General features: G+C 38.1%; 2 protein-coding genes across 2 annotated transcripts in view; both read left to right on the top strand.

Annotated features, from left to right (window-relative positions):
- The window catches only part of FRMPD2 (FERM and PDZ domain containing 2), a 50298-nt gene extending 49728 nt beyond the window's left edge, over positions 1-570 (top strand). Inside the window, exons 34-35 of the mRNA XM_075155384.1 lie at positions 136-297; positions 487-570. Coding sequence (XP_075011485.1) covers positions 136-297; positions 487-570 — 246 coding nt within the window. The remainder of the gene's footprint in view (positions 1-135; positions 298-486) is intronic.
- A 5-nt stretch (positions 571-575) lies between these two features.
- On the top strand, positions 576-16774 carry PTPN20 (protein tyrosine phosphatase non-receptor type 20). Its single transcript, XM_075154598.1, has 10 exons — positions 576-1235; positions 3164-3243; positions 5321-5406; positions 7752-7867; positions 10389-10537; positions 12233-12323; positions 13452-13786; positions 15327-15542; positions 15812-15874; positions 16703-16774. The coding sequence occupies exons 1-10, from the start codon at positions 1160-1162 to the stop codon at positions 16772-16774; spliced, it is 1284 nt and encodes a 427-aa protein (XP_075010699.1). The 5' UTR covers positions 576-1159.
- Positions 16775-17468: the final 694 nt, after the last annotated feature.

Raw genomic sequence — 17468 nt, 5'->3', positions numbered from 1 at the left:
GAGAAGGATATATCCCATAATCTATATCTGCCAGTGAGGACTGTGAAGCATAATGGGATTCTTTGGTATTAAAAATGCAAACAAAACACAGCCCTGAATAAACTCCACTTTAGACTGCATCTTTTTCTATTGTAGGACTTCATTATTAAGATTGAGCTGGAAAAAGCAGAAAATGGAAGCCTAGGATTTGCACTGGTAGGTGGAAGAAATGGCAGGGCTATCCTAATAAAAGCCATCAGCCCAGACAGCATTGCAGATCTAGATGGGAGGCTTCAAGTTGGTGATATCCTACTTAAGGTATTGCTTGTTCTTCATTGTTTTGGCTTACATTTTCTCTAGTTACTCCATAATGAGCATTCTGTTCAGTATAAAGGTTGTGCAGATTGGAAGTCTGAGGCTGCTTGGCACAGTAGCATGTAGAAGAAGATGATGTCCCTCAGCTCTGGGGGTCAGCAGGCTGTTCTGCCCCCCCTGCCCCTTGCCTAGAGTTCAGCTTCCTGTGGGACTGGGCCTCTCTACGGCTGGAAGGTGGCTGTTGGGCACTCCAGCAGAGAAGCAGACCCCGAATAGCAGGGCAAGCAGCAAAGTACAATTACTGCATAGTGTAACTGTGCCCAGTGAGGATTACACATGAAAAAATCAGGGAAACGAGTTAACTGACCAAGTGTGCATGTAACAGCTAACCAGGAGGATACTGCGAGGAACCTATCATTGGTGCCAGTTAGGTATCATAAAGACAAGCAAAAAGTACTGGGATTAGAGCTTTTGAATTTTTATTTTAAATTTTGCTATCTTAATTACCTTTTAACATAATAATCTTTTTTTTTTTTTTTTACCCCAAATTATTTTTTCTTCCCCCTCCAGGAGTTTAAATATTTTTGTTTGCTTTTTTATTTTTCATTAACTTCCATCTTTCCTTCATCTTCCCTCTGAAGAGTGGGGGAAACAATGCCCTCATAGTGTCTCAGAAGAGGTGCAGACTATCCTTTTTTGGTGTACTGCTGGCAATCATGGTATAAAGAAGTAGAGAGGAGAGGATCAAGCATATAATTGTATTTTTCAGGTGAATGAGACTTTCGTGTCTGGTCTGCCACGCCAAACAGTTACAGATCTGCTGCGCAAGGCTCGAGGCACTGTTCAGCTCACTGTCTGCCGAAGCATGGCTTTGCATTGGACTTACCCAGGCAATCAGAGCAACAGTATACCTTCACCCCCAAACACAAAAGCAGAGCCTGGTAAGCAGCCACACCCATGCGGTACATTATAAAAGCGGGACTATGTGTTGCCTGAATTCAACTTTCCTATTAGCAAAACAATTCAATATTACTAACTTTACAGTTACTCCTGATTCATAGCTGTAGATACAAACACATTCTTCACCTTGATCTGCAGCTCTGGCTAAGCTACTCAAGGCATAGGACCACAGCTGAGGAATGCCCAAGTATGATTTTTTTTTTTTTTTAAGTCTAGTAATAATGGAAGCAAAGCTTCAAGACCCTCAAGGATGCTTTAACTCAGCTTATGTTTCTAAGTCATGAAGGTTCCTGGTCTGTGCTGATTTTACCCAATTTTATACAACTAACTGATGAAATCACAGCCAATCACTGACCCAGTTGCTAAAATACATTTCCCACAAATTTCACAACCCAGCACTCCTACCTTATCTCTTGGAAGCACTACACCTCCTGTTCTGCCTGCAGACAGCTCCTCTCCCTTCTGTGCTTGTTCATGTTCAAATCCAGAAGCCTCTACTCCCAGGTTGATTGCTATTAATTTGAGAGCACACCCACCTGCATAAGGCAGTACTTAGAGAGCTGACTAACTGATGGAAGAAACTTGTGCTGCAGGCTCTGCTCTACTGAATACTCAAAATTTAAATACTAATTAAAGCTGGGAGTGGAAGTAAGGGTATACTATTACCAATAGATTATGGGTTTATATTCCTCAACTTTCTATTTTTTTGAACACTGAAGTGTTTCCTATAATGTGGAGAAACTTCAATGAGAAGAATACAGAATTCCTCCTTAATATACCTTCCGGCCTGCTGGTTACAAATTGGAGGTTTTGTTTCAAATCTTCTCAGGCCAGAAGCCACTGCCATGCTATTTGCTTTCTGCCCAGCTGACTTGGGAGAGATACAGAGCTGACTGTGGGTTTTGGACATATTTTACAGCAAACATTTATGCATCTAGTCAGCTTTACTGATGCAAACTTACCTGCAGAGGTATTTTAGGCAGTTCTGCTGTTAGGCAGCAGCTGCCTCTAGGGTTTAAGGATCTAAATTTATTCAGTATCTATTAGACCGAATCTAATTCTCTTGAACTCACAGCCTGTGTCATAAGCACTGGACACTCCTTCACTTACTGGAAGCCATCCTGTGTGTTTCAAGAGCAAAGCTTTCTCATCTAAGGATGAGAAAACTATGCTCAGCACTGGCCTGGAAGGAGGATGTTCACTGCTCCATCTCTATTCTAGTTTAATTTTGGGGGTTAAAGATGCAAAAAAAATGGAAGGATGGGCAGTTATAAAAAGGCTGATTGAAGCTCTTGCCCTATTAAGGGCTGTGGAAATATTCCCATTCACTTCAGTGAGACTAGCCTTTTCTCCAGCTCTGCAAATTCAAGGAACTAGCTGTGGGGACATTAATTTGCATCTAACATGACATCGGTGAATTACACAATTGCTGGAAAGTTTAAGCTGTTTTCCTGGACCAGCAAAACCCAATGTTATTATAGAATCACTGGTATTAAAGTTAATCTATGGTATTTGTCACAAAACCCAATGGTATTATAGAAACACTGGCATCAAAGTTAATCTATGGTATTTGTCCCTTAGCACTGCAAAGGAATGGGCTGGGCTAGGGACGGCAGATTTAAATTCTGTTTCAGGTTTTTTATTACTGCTATTGATACAGGGGTCTACTTCAGTGTATCTTCTGGCAACCTGAATTATGCTGGCTTCTTCAGTGGTGATACATGGCATTTGTGCTGTACTAACCCTCTCAGAGCATCCATGAAAGGGATATTCCATGCCAGTTTCTGGCACTGTATCTCAGTGCCTCTTCCAAGATCAAAGTCCTCTGGTGGGGGTGGCACAGAAGAAATGGATCTATATTTTCATGCTTTATAGGCATTTTACTTTGGTTTTGTTTTCTGTTATTCAGACAGCGCTGAGGGAAGCCTGCGAGCTCAGCCCGTTTTCACTTTCAAGGAAGAAGAATCATTCAACCAGATGCGCACCAAGGTAAAATCTGAATCAGGCTTCTAGACGTTATCAGGCAACGTACTTGTATGTTTGTTGACAAAATGGGTTTGCTGCAATGCAGGCAAGGACCACACCTTTTTAATGAAAAAAGATTAATGTGAGGGAAGTGTGCTGCAATGACTGGAACTGCTAACATTTGAATGAGTCAGGGGATTCCACTGAGATAAATGGTATGAGTTTGATTAGTATAATATATATGCTAAAAGGGTGGGGGGAAGGAAGGTTGCATATGCAAGTCTAGTTCTTGTGCTTTATAATACTGGAATGAATGATTTATTAATTTTACCATTCTTTCAGTATTTTAAAAGATTTCTATTCAACTGTCTTCCATTAATATGCATAACTCCAAGGCACCCAAACTTCTTCAAACATGGTTAAGTTTTTGAATCTTAGTAAGTCCTGCAGGACATTCCACATCAAATTTTACAGCATCTATTATTTCTAAGTTTATAAGTGTAAAACCTCTCCTCAGAAAATGTGATAAATATAGGTCTTCTTATCCTCCAGAACAAATAAAAAAACCTAAACCCTGTCTCAACCAATATAATCAAACTAGAAAAAGAAAAATGGAAGAAATCCCTGACATGAATAAGCTGAGAAAACCTTTAAGAGGAATTTGTTTGAGCAAGTTTTAAATACACTGCTGGAATGAGTGTTAGAGATTGGTAAAATGTAATATCAAAACAAGGTCATGTCCATGATCTGACAAAGAAGTACGCTGAAGAAATAATATCAATGAGAAGTAGTAAATAGTACTAAGGTTACAGGTTCCTTATTAGATCCCTGAGTTAGCAAGGTGTTAAGGCACACTGTTAGATTTAAGCATGTGGTTAAGTCTATCTAGTTCAGCACAGCACATGCCTAGCTTTAAACACATGCTAAAATTTTTTGCTGAGTTGGTTCCGTTAACTCTCTCTTCTTCATTATTTTCAGCTTGCCTTTAGCTGTCTCCTATGAATAGAAACTATTTATGCTTTATTTTGTAGAGCACAGCTGCCATCTATTCCAAAGATGTAGACTTTGAAAATGACAAGCTACTGAAAAAAACATGCAAAAAAGCAGTAGTAAAATACCTTTCCTTGGCAAATAGAAAACAAAAATCCATATAGCATTCTCCAATCAATGTAGTCAATAGGTGCAGAAACTGGGTAAATAAATTCATGGTTAAATAGTCAGCAATGAATTCCCCTATTCTAATGGGGAAATACAAGCACAAAAGTAAGAAGATAAGGTGTAAGTGGCAGCTACCATTAAGATTCTGTGGGGCATTCCGTAGTTTATACTGTGTAACATGCCAGGGTGGTTTCTGAGTGCATGTGGAATATTAAGGAGGGAAAGAAGAAGAAACACTGCTCTGAACTAAAACCAAAATAATTATCTGTCAAGTGTTACAACTGAGAAGGAGCCACTTCCACATAGTAACAGCAGATGTTCTGCATCATTATTTAAATGCAGGACCCAGTTATCATACTCTGGCATGGAAAAACAGCCACCAATACTGTTGCTCCTACTGTGTATGGAGGGCAATCAAAGGTCTGCCTTCTCTGTTAGTTGAGTGCTTCTTCACAGAGCGGCTGCACCCTGCTTCTAACAGCTGGCATCGTTGTGTCTGAGATAAAAAAAAGGAAATTATTATCAACAATTCCATCTCAGACACTGGTGCTTTCTGCTGCCAAGAGCTGGGAGGTGAAGAGTAGAGTGTGACTCATGATTCCTGTGATTGCATTTTCTTTATGAGCTCAGAAAGGATATAACTAATATGAACCTTTTCAAAGCTTAGTCATGCATGCTGTGTTGTAGAGATGTCTGAAGACTGTATTGTTATGAAACTCACAAATACAGCTGATGTGGCTTTTTAATCCTAGTAGATACTGCAATGCTGAGTCAAAGTTATACACTTTCTTCTGAAAGTGGAAACTATTCTTTTTTTCCTTTCCTTCTTGAGTGAAGGACACATTTTTGTCAGATATAAGAAAGATCGTTGATGGAAGTAACTATATTCTTGATGGTTCTGTGTGCTGATTTTTCATAGCTTTTTCTTATTGTAAACCTGTAGGATCCAGAAAGTACACACAATTCCCCTCTGCAAAGTCAGCTGGCTGGACAAGACTATAAGGATATCATCAGTAATATTTCGGACAGGTAAGTCTTCCAAATGCAGTAAAACTATTAAAATAAATAGCATGGATAACTTATTCTTATATTTCCAGAGCTGTCCTAATATGGTATGCAAATGTACTCATGTGTCCCAAATGATAGAAATACACTTCTATTGGAATGCAGCTCCATCTGCAGTAAGAGTTGCTAAACAGCTTCCACACAACTACTAAGACAAATGAAACAGAAGCTTCTAGGTGTAACAGCTCATGCAGACATACCTAGCTTTAGCCTTTCTAGCTGAGGAGGAGAGAGAACAGTGGTAGCACTATCGCATTGGTGTGGGCAGGGTCCCCGTGGGTTTTACTAAGTGTTCCAAGCAGGTCTTGCAGCCTGGGCTGGACCCTGTGCTACTATGGCTATAGTGCTACAGATGTTGAACTCCAGACATCTGGGAATCAAGAGAATTTGAGGATATTACTCCAAAGAAACTACATAGTACAAGAAGAGAAGAATTTTACTTCAAATTTTACATCTACAGTACAATGGGAAATCAAAGAATAATGGAGTGTTGATAAGACATGGACAGTTTTGTCTATTACTGTCCTGGTTTCAGCTGGGATAGAGTTAGTTTTCTTCCTAGTAGCTGGCACAGTGCTGTGTTTTGGATTTAGTATGAGAGAAATGTTGATAACACACTGATGTTTTAGTTGTTGCTAAGTAGGGCTTACACTAGTCAAGGGCTTCTCAGCTTCTCATGCTCTACTGACTGAGAAGGCTGGAGCTGCACAAGAAGCTGGGAGGGGGCAGAGTGAGGACGGCTGACCCAAACTGGCCAAAGGGATATTCCATACTATATGACATCATGCTCAGTATGTAAACTAGGGGAAAGCTGGCCGGGGGGCTGCTGCTCGGGAACTGGCTGGGCATCGGTCAGCGGGTGGTGAGCAATTCCATTGTGCATCACTTATTTTGTATATTATTTATTATTATTATTATTATTATTATTTATTTTCCCTTCATTTTCTGTCCTATTAAACTGCCTTTATCTCAACCTACGAATCTTACTTTTCCCCAGTTCCCCGATTCTCCCCCCCATCCCACTGGGGGTGGGGAGTGAGCGAACGGCTGTGTGATGTTTAGCTGCCTGCCGGGTTAAACCACGACAATTACAATGATGCAGAATACATAAAATATTATTTTCTTTATCACTTGTAACTGACATAAATGGAAAAAAGGACTAAATGTTTACATTTAAAACTTAAAATTTTGTAAGAACTTAAATTTTTGTAAGATTTTTGGCCAATCAATTAGGGATGAAAATCTTCCCTAACTTACTTGCTTGCAGTGATAAAGTTTGAAAGAAGCTTTGAGGGCATCTGCAAGTGAGAACATCCATGTGAACATAGGCTCAGTGCCACTTGCTATTGCCTCATTGCTGATATAACATTATCTTGTGATATACCAGGTAATCAGGTGTGATTACTATTCAATTATCTTGCTCTGTGTGCAAGACGTATAAATGCATCTATGGCTAATACAAAGTTATCTTATCATATAAAGGGTTAACAAGTATCTTTTCTGGTTGTTCTGCAAAACGATGGTTTTCTGGCCTCTGTCCTGTAATCTGAATCTTTTTACTACCAGGATTTTCTGGTATTTCTATTTTCTACTTGCAAAAGCTTTGTGTAACTTGAACATGCACAGCCTGCAATGGTTACTGATATTTGCAAAGCTGCTGTCGTTATCTTATTCTCCCTCTTAAGTTTACCTTTTACTATTTCTAAGATTATGTATTATGATCATACATAGGATAGGATAAGGTAAGACTGTGGTATGCTTAGGCCTACTTACAGAGTTAAATGTTAGGTCTGAGGGTTTTGGAGTTAGCCAGTAGAGGAATATTTGACCCATTCTGTACACATTATAATTGTATTCTGGATTGCAGGCAGAATTAGTTTAGGTTTCTACCTAAAACATATTTAAGTGCTCTAAGATTTTCTAAATACTTTAGGAAACAGTAATAAGCAAAGCCTATTTAGCTATGCTTGCCTAACAGCTCAAAAATGTCATACATGAAAAATTGTCTATAACTGTGACAAAACTTATTTTCAATCATTTTTGGGCAGCTTTTTATACAAAGCATGTTCTTATCTCTTTGAAAAAATAAAATACCACAAACAGATAATAGTGTTTCACTAGCTATGTTTGCAAACACTACTCCAGACAAAATGCTACTATTTTTTCAGAGTTCACGCTAATTCTTGGAAATAATTGCTCAAGAAAGTTAAAAGTGACCAAAAATAGATTAAAATCAAAGCCTTTGTATGGTTCAGTTTATCAAAGCTTCTGCCGCTTCCATAAGACCTTCAACTAATGCTGTTTTACAGGTCACAGAAATGTGCAGGATGTGAAGGCTGCAGAAGAGACAGTCAGCAGTCTGAGTCAGACAACTGGAAAAATGAAGATGATGATATGCCCCACAGGATTTCCATTCTGCCTAGAAGTAACCATGCAAAAACTTCTCTTGTTTCTTTAACATTATAGACCAGCTCCTCCATATATGCACAGTGAGAACAACATTAATCCCTTGTATACAAGCTAAGAATTTGCTCTTTGTGTCTCAAAGACCAGGGCACACATGACACAATTTTTGCCACTGATACATATGAAGGCCATCAAACCTTTGCAACATCCACAAGAAGAAGGCCTACATCAGGGTCTCTCCAACTCTTTTGGAGAACAGCTAGAAGGAAGGAACATGAGTCTCAATGTAGTCAACTGAACCCAGGGAGGGCAGCTCTGCTGGCCATCACCCACTTGCCACTGCTCTAAGCACCTCTGCTTTGGAACTCCAGTTTCAAAAGGATGAACAACTTTTTAGTTTTATTTGTTGCGGGCTTTTTGTCTTTTGTTTTGGTTTTTGATTGGGGTTTTTGATTTCTAATGTTATATATCATGTCCTTCCCCAAAGGAAAATCTCTGAATGCCTTGATTATCCTCAATTAGGTGTACAAACTGAGCAAATAAGAGGAAAAGAAAAGGTGTTGAATTAATTTGAGCAACATCATGACATTTGTTCTTGGATGGACTATTGGATAGAGCAAAGAAATGACACATTGGCTTAGTGGCTGAACAAAAAAAATGAACATTGCAATTTGGGTCAGAGGCAAACTTGTGGGAGCGTCCCAATGCATAAATAAAAAACCTGAAATTCTTAGTTTGTCCTAAAATGAATAAAATAAAAGCAGATGGATTATCTTACTGACTGGATGTAGTAGAAAGCCTTTTTCATATAGGAAAGGCAATGACAAAGAAGGCTTTGAGAATTAATGGAACAAATTCCAGGAACATGCTACAAAACGTGCTTGTTATCACTGCATGCAATAGGTTTTTGAAACCGTTCTCCTCTCTCCCTTACAACTGTTTCCATACAACTCCTCAAAAAAGCAAATGAAAGCTTACACAAAAATGTAGAATGAAACCATCAAATTCTTCCTCAAGACTTTGTTCCCAGAATCACTGAATTTCACTTCATATAACTACTGCATTAAAACCTCTAGAAACTGATGTGCTTAAAGACATACTGAAGCACTTTCACAGCACAGGTGCTAAAGCCCCTCTGATATCAGAAGACAGTTTACAGAAAGAATCTGCCTAGTTGTTCCTATAAGAAATTAAGCTGCTTCTGCCCCAAAGAAGAATAATTTGTGAAAGGAATCATACTGAGAATGCTGCAGTATCCCACAGATTCTCTGAAATACAGGTCTCTCCCTGCTTCTTCTTGTTCTGTAGAAGCAATGAATTGCTGATGGCCTCACACTACCAAGTTGTGCTGGATAGCAAAGAGAAAATTACAACCCATCTATCCTCTACTACCTGCTCAAAGTTTGGGTTTCTTAGTCCACTTGATCTGGAAGGAGAGAGGTGTATGGGAAATAGCGCGCTCTGTCTGGAGCAGGGAATCTATCTTCGCTGGTACTCTCAACTAGTTAATAGAAACACCCTCGCATCCATGAGGGTTAGAGAACAGAAAGTGAACAGAAAGTGTCCTAGAAGCTCAGGCAAGGCAGGTGCGAGTTGTAGCCCAAGACAAAAGCATAGCAAGCACAACACTTTTGTAACAGAGATTAGTTAACAGTAGCAATGACATCTTACAAGAGGAAAACAGAGCATTGCTCCTTGTCTTCCACCTACAACAAACCTGTGAAACAGATCACCAAGTTTTCTTTGAGACAGTGGCATGTTATTCTTTGCCAACAGTAGCCTATGACTAAAAGGACAAATTCCATAATTCCTCTGCCTCAAACCATTATTTTTTACCAAACAAGCTACTGTTTTTACTCTACATGGTAACGGAAGTTTTTCAATAGCTCCAGTAGAGTAGTGATATTTCTGGAGATATAAATGTTTATCCATCTTCTTAATCTGTCAAGTTTTGGATCAGAACATATGCTTCAGGATGAGCTAATTAGTAAAACTGAATCCTGATTTTGGTGCATCACAGCTACTTCACGTCTTGTTCTTGAAGGGGAGTGTGAGGTAAGACGAAAAGAACAGAAGATATTTTCTTGCTTCAGGGAGGAAGAATTTGCAGTGATTATTCCTAGCATGGGGTGTGGCAATACTAATTTTCAGGAAAGTGTTGGAAACATGGAGATGATTCCCTGTGAAGCTGTGGTCCAAGTCTCCTATACCAATATAAACTAGTGTTAAAGTTTACAATTCTGCAAGAACAGTTTATTTAGAACAGACTGTATTTAGAAACTGTATGAGGCAATAAGTTGCAATAGTTGGATCTGCTTCCAAATTCCATGAAATGTGGTGCTGGTTGTATCCATGGTGCTGACTTATTCTTCTTTCTGCTGTGAACATAAGTAAGCCAAAAATATTTTTTCATATTTTGCTTCCACAGTATGAGCACTAAAATGTACTTAAGTACTGCGGCCTCCTAGTTTTTAAAGCCAAGACTTTGCACTACGAACAATAATAATTAAAAACTCCTTTGTTTTTTTGTTGATATATAGGCAGAACCTTTGCTTCTGGAGACGAACTGACCCAGTTAATTAACTTTAAACCATCACTGACTGGAGTAGGTCCAAGGACTGGCATCACAGGTCTTATTCAAGGCCTTCAGTTGCGGATTGAGAATCAAGAGGTGTTAAAGGAGTTTATGGTAAAGTGTGATACCTTTTTAAGATCTGAGTATTTAGCAGAGCTAAGAAAGTGGCTTTTAGCAGCCTTCTGCATACTGCATGGGAGATCCACTTGTATATCTTTACTGACTCCACTTTCTCAGACAATTATTCCAGCTAGAATGGGACTTCTCCTCTGCTGTTTGGGTGATGCTACAGTATTTGGATCTCTCTTTTTCCGTGCAGGTCAGGCTTACACTGTTCCCTGTCCAAAGATACTGCCCACATGGAGTGAAAAATAAACAATATACAAAAGTAGAGTATGAACCACTTTTTCCTAGACTGACTTCTTCCTATTACCCCCTCAGCTATGCTGAATATCTGCCTAAGAATTATTTAAAGGCTGCATTAAAGCAAGACATCCATGTTGCTAGGGATTCACTAGTGTTGAAACACTTAGTTGATGAAAGCAAAATGTTTCACACAATGCTGCAGTGATCCATAGAACTAATTTCCACAAAATGCTATTAAGGTCAGGAACTTTGTGAAATTAAAAATAAAAAGTAACATACCTCCATGGATAATGAAAACACATAATTACATCTGATGGTATATAAATAATGAAAAAGTGTAAAATTAGGAAAGCATATAAAATCTCTTGTTTCAGGATATAAACAGAGTACTCAGTTATCAGCAAATTCCCAAAGAACAGATTATTTCATAATTCTTCAACACAGTATTGGAATTTCCTTTAAAGGATGTTCTCATCACCAGTGAAATAGGTTGCTACCACTTTTCCACAGTAATTACAGCATTATCAGTTTCTTTCCCTTGCCTTTGTATCTCTGACTTTCTGGGTACAAATTCCCACAGGCTCAAGTGTACAGGATTTGCTCACTTTCCCTGAAGGCTCAAGGGCATGTATTAATTTCCATTCATTCCATTCCATTACTGATGTACACATAGCATACTATGAACTGAGTCACGCCTCTGCACAGAAAACATAAAGAGCTAATAGGGAAAGCACTGGTTACCAAAGCCAATGGATATTTTATCTGAGTAAAAGCTGTAGTAACTGATGAAGATGTTGAAGAACTGCCACATATATTTCAGTCAATATACACTGTATAGTGGCATAATGTGATGGCTGAGCATACCAACGAATAAAGAAAAGTGAAGGTAACTCAAAACTGTAAATGAAATTAACTTGCACATTCCTGCTTCCAGCTACATTGCACTCTGTTCCCCTAAATCTGCTATGAAGTACTTACGACCATATGATTTGCACTTAAGATCATTGAGGCTATTCCCTACATCCATCACTTTCTCTGTCACTGAAAAGTATTCACTGACATTCACTACCTGTTAACAGTGCAATAGTTGATGCTTCAGTCAGCATGTTATCAATTATGAATGCTGACATTTGGCCAAGACACTATTCCAAACATCTATTTTACACCAATATACAACAGGAATCTGTAATGACAGGGACTGAGGATGTGGGTTGGAAATCTCACTTGAAAACCCTGGAAATTTTGTGCAGGCTGAAGAAAATACAAAGCAATTTGAATTCCTTGCCTAGAGGTTTAGAGAATGATGTACTGATTCTCTTCTGTAGGAAGTCTATTTGCCAGTCTTGGGTCACATATAGCAGTAAAGTTTGCTCACACTGACTCTGTAAAGGTTGTCTACAAAGGATGTGAACAACATGGATTGACTATTTCTCTTTGATCTAGGCTTTAGAACATGTGAAACCAATAGATGACTGCAGAACTGGCAAAGCACCAGAAAACCAGGATAAAAACAGATACCAAGATATTCTTCCATGTAAGTATGCACAGTAATGAGAACATACATTCAATGAATAAAGACACAGGAAAACAGAAGAACAGCTATAACACTGAGATGTAGCAGGCAAATCCCACTACATCCTTAGTCACAGAGAGCTCCACTAATAATGAAATGTATTGAGATTTTTCCAAAAGAGGTAGAGTTCATGTAAGGGTGTCTGCATTGCACAATATGTGATATTCTGAAGTATCATCTTCCACAAGGCAGGACTTGGTCTGGTAGGGGGCCAGCTGTCTTGGTGTTTCCTTCCCTCTTTCTCAGAGATATTGATCTACTACATTTCTGTGGGCAAGTGTAACTTGAACTACAGTAGCAGTTCTTTAAATCTATTTAAATGCACAGCTACATCTACTGCTTGTGACACAGTGGAATTCTGAAAAGTACAGTGGAAATCATGGAGTTATGTAGCTCTTGGAAAGATAAAGATTCTTTCAGAAGTATTTGAAAGCATAATACCCAAGCAGAGCTTTCAGCTCCTCAGCTCTGATCTGAGTCAGAAACAAATTTCATTGCTGATGAGAAGTCATTTTAGAAGGAAGATTTGAGTCCAAGAGCTGAATGATTGCTGTTAACAAGGATTTCTGAAAAAAAAATGTACTGCCCAATGATTCCCTGAGACGTATCATGACAGAAGAAGAACACTTTCTGGACCCTTGATGTCTTTCTAAACTGCAGCAGCAAGACAACGCATGCAAAATTTGCAGGACAGTTACCTGTCTATATTAGTGATCCAGTACACATTCTCAGAAGTTTCCTTTTTTATAACACCAATATCCAGTGACAATGTTCCCACGCCATACATTAAAAGCAGTGTTGGATACACTATTTTGAATTACTGCCAAACAATTCTATGGTAATTAGAAGGCTTGTCAGAGTGTTATGCAAGTATCTTAAAAGAAATAAATCTTCAGTGAACCATACAATTTATCTGTTGGAATTCCTATTAGCAGTGATTAATATTAGTGCTACTAGCCAAATGTATTCTAAAATCCAGAGCTATACTTTGCTGCTAGAGGCTGAGGTTCCCCATCTCCTGAGTGCTAGAGATGGTAGAACTCTGCTTCTGATCTACAGCAGAAATTGCAACTTTCTGTTTCTCTACAGATGATAAGACACGAGTTCCTCTGGGAGAAAAGAATGGCTACATTAACGCAAGTTACATTAGAATGAAAGTTGGAGAAGAGGAACATTTCTATATCATAACGCAAGGGCCTTTGCCATCCACTACGGCCGATTTCTGGCAAATGGTCTGGGAGAGTGAATCAGATGTGATTGCCATGATGACAAAAGAAGTGGAGCTAGGGCAAGTCAAATGTCATCGATACTGGCCTGAACTTCCCCATGACTCTATAGACCTGGCTAATTTCCATCTCAGGCTAGACAATTACCAGATTCTTGAATACTTCATAATCAGAACAATAGAAATGATCAACAAGCAGGTAAGTTGAGTATACTTAATACTTTGAGTATACTTAATACTTTCAGATATAATGAAATTGATTAGGTATTTTACATGAGTAAATACTAGTATTATTGTTTGCTTCTTCTGTAACATTTGCTCAGTATTTTTTAGGAATGTAAAAATCTGAATTACAGGCATGAAATTAGGGTTAATGAGATGCTTCTTCTTTGCTCATTGCACAAGCAATGGTTCCAACATTACATACATTTGGACAAGAATGTCTGAAAATTAGTCTTTTAATAGTCACAGAGCTGGTGTCTTCAGTGTTTTGCAGAATTGCTTACCGTTCTCACGAAATCAAATCAGTAAGGGCTGCCAGAGTGTGTTCATATTCTGTAATGGTGGCTGGAAGGAAAGAGGGAAGAAGGTGGTTTTCATCCTAGAATTTAGAACAAATTATACTTCTTTCATTCATGAAAAGACATGAATACACACGTAACTACAAATCTAGCAGCAAATTTTTAGAAACCTAACAAATACAGAACAGATATAGGTGTAAGAACATGGAAATTGGGACAACTATAAGTCCATCAGTCTTGCCTCAATATTAAGTAAAGCTTTGCAAAAATTTCTGTAGGACATATTAATTAATGGAATTATTAAAAGATTGTACTTGTGCCAGACTAACTTGGTGTCTTTTTCCATCAAGAAAACAATTTCTCTATATGAAGAAAACACAATTCACCTTATGTCACTGAGTGTGAAGCATAGTGAAGCATTTGATATGAGTCTTCCCAAAAGATTATTAAGATGGAAAAAGGGGCCATTGTATGTGATTGTTTCAATGAACATGTTATGTTTGCTACGTTTGTCTTGGACCGGTATCAAATTACTACAGAAAGCCACAGGTTTACTTCAGCAGAAATCCAGACATGCATTCAAATTCTTCTGATGGTAAAAATCCAGGTAGTTCTTCTGCATTCAGCTTAACAAGTTTTGGCAAGCTGGTGACAAGAAGTACTGTCCCAGGACCATTCAATTAATAATACTCTTTATTTTATCTACAGTATGATTATTCTTGTAAGCATTTTTTTTAGTTGATTTGGTTTGTATGTTAGGGTATCTAATCACAAATTGTTCTTTTATATCTGATAGCCAGAATAGCATTTACGATCTTACTATCGTGGCTATCATATTACTACTCTTCTATTAGTACAGTTTTGTTCAGTTACAAAAACAATTTTAGTAAACAGTACTGGAATGTTCTAATTTAACAAATGTTTTTGTTTTTCCGTTCTAACCAACAAACAAGATAATAACATCCTTTTGGGGCAACAAAGTAACTTCAGTGTCTCATCAAAATTATATGAAGTAAATTTCCTAGGCCTGTGTCTTCTGAGTGCATTTGTGAAAACCTAAAAGAAACCTTAATAGCGTCAAGTATGAAAAGCTGAAGAATTGTAGGGTAGACAAATGATTGGCTAAGAATGAGGCTGAAGGAAAATTCATCAGTGGAAGTCCTTGAAAATCGGTCTTAGGAATCATCATTTTTAACATTTCTGGTCTTTCTCTTCCAGACAGAAGACAGGCGCATTATAAGTCATTTGCAGTTTACCACTTGGCCAGACCACAATACTCCAAAACTGGCTGAGCAGCTTGTAAAATTTATTTGTTACATGAGAAAAGCTCACAGTACAGGACCCATTGTTGCTCACTGTAGCACTGGCATTGGAAGAAGTGGAGTTTTGCTGTGTGTTGAAGTTCTGCTCAGCTATATAGAAAAAGATCTATGTGTAAGTATCAAACAGATCATCGTTAAGTATTACAAATTCATATGGAGATCAACAACATGTGGGGGTATCTTAGACCACAGTAATTCCTGGTGGAATTCATCCTAACAAAATGGAATAAACCCAGCTTTTGTTGTTTTAAACAACAAAGACAATAACTACAAATATACTACTTGTAAAACAACTGAGTCACAGCTTCCCCATATGAACATGCTTAAATCTTTCTTTATAACTTGCATGTCAACAAAATAAAAACTGTTCTCTTCTGATAGTTCAACATCAAGCAGATAGTGAGAGATTTGAGAAATCAGCGTTTTGGCATGATCCAAACTAAGGTAAGTTCTCAATATTCAACTACATTATGATTTTTAAAACCCTCAATTAGTGGTATATATCCACATGCTTTGATAAATCTGTGGCTTAAAGCGTAATTTTAGCCCTCTCATTTGAGGAAAATAACAGCCTTCCAGGCAAGTGGTGTCTAAATTTAAATATCAGAGATCTATCGCTTACTAACTAACGGAAATAAAAGCAAAGCACCAATATAGTACAGATACCAGGCCCCCCGCTTTTTTTTTTTAAGCAAAAGAAAAGCAGAGATCAACAACAAAACCAGTGAGATACCATAAACTCTACTCTGCAAAATTGCGGCCTTCAGCTAAATTCTTCCTATTGTTGAGTTATCATCACCTCAGTAAGCCCTTCTACTGCTGAGTTAAGCCTACCCCTGAAAAGAGTTTTCACACAGGAAAAGGCAAGATATGGCTAACTCAATTTAGAGCAAACAGGTGGGAAGAAAAGCAAGACAAGACTAGAGTAAGTTCTTCCTATCAACAAATATTTTAGCACATGCTTCAATATATTTTTCTTCAGGATAATGATTGAGCATGTGATTAAAATTAAGCAAATAGATAATCTTCATTGACCTAAATGAGACTTGAGCACATCTTACAGGTACTGTCTTGAATAAGAAAGCATTCCTGAACTTTTATGAGTGATGGAACAAAAAGAACAAGGATGTTCTTAAATATCTATGTTTATCTTTGTATTTATGTTACAAAGATGCTGATGTTATAAACAGCGCTTCAGCCAGTCCATCCTTCTTTGTCTAGAATTTATGTTGAATGTAACTGGGTGTTTCACATTGGTGTCTCTACGTACAGGATGAGTATTTATTCTGTTATGAAGTTGTGCTGGAAGTCCTTCAGAACCTTCAAGCAATGGATTCCTACTGACTGCAATATGACTCTTCCCTGTTGCCATTCTCCTTGGACTCCAGGGACTACTCAGCAATTGCTTTAAAGAGATGTCAAGCCAGCACAGACAGGTGTTATATTTATTACATGCTTTGTTAGATTACTCTGATTTCTACGGCATTTCAAAACCTTGCTTAACATGTCCTGGCTAAGTCATTTAAATCTTGGTTCACAGTTTGGAGAAACAGCCAGCCAGCACTTCAACACTGCTGTTAAATTGCCACAGATAATTTGCGTGTTCTGTGTAGTAACATATTAATCGTTAGGAAAATATTTTGGGACTGTGACAAGAAGATAGCAGCCTTTGGAATTAGCTTTACTGTCCAGAGGGCAACTATAAAGATCTAAGATTATGTTGGTGTGGTGGAAGATGAGTTGTCCCTTACATAATGTTGTGCACTCTTGGCTTCTGGACTGCAAATCAGTATTTTCTACAGTAGTTATACTTTTGTGTGGAAGGACTGTAGAATCATTTCCAGCCATTACTCAGCCCAATAATTTATATCACACTCACTAGACATCTTAAATCAAGAAACTGATAGAAAAATAGGATGCCTTTAAACTCTAGTTGGTTCTCTTCAAAGCAGGAAGAGCATTCTAATAATTGGATGGAATATTCATTTTCCCCAGCAATATGAACAGCTGTAGATAGCACCAGTATTCTTTCATTCTG

Source organism: Calonectris borealis, chromosome 7, assembly GCF_964195595.1.
Source record: "Calonectris borealis chromosome 7, bCalBor7.hap1.2, whole genome shotgun sequence".
Lineage (NCBI taxonomy): Eukaryota > Metazoa > Chordata > Aves > Procellariiformes > Procellariidae > Calonectris > Calonectris borealis.
The sequence above is the reverse complement of the archived record's forward strand: the minus strand, read 5'-3'. Positions and strand labels throughout refer to the sequence as shown.

Coding starts and splice junctions, on each gene's coding strand:
- PTPN20 (XM_075154598.1), top strand. CDS start 1,160: ATGGCTTTGCATTGGACTTACCCAGGCAATCAGAGCAACAGTATACCT. Junction 10,538..12,232: donor AGGTGTTAAAGGAGTTTATG/GTAAAGTGTGAT, acceptor TCTTTGATCTAG/GCTTTAGAACATGTGAAACC. Junction 15,875..16,702: donor TTGGCATGATCCAAACTAAG/GTAAGTTCTCAA, acceptor CTCTACGTACAG/GATGAGTATTTATTCTGTTA.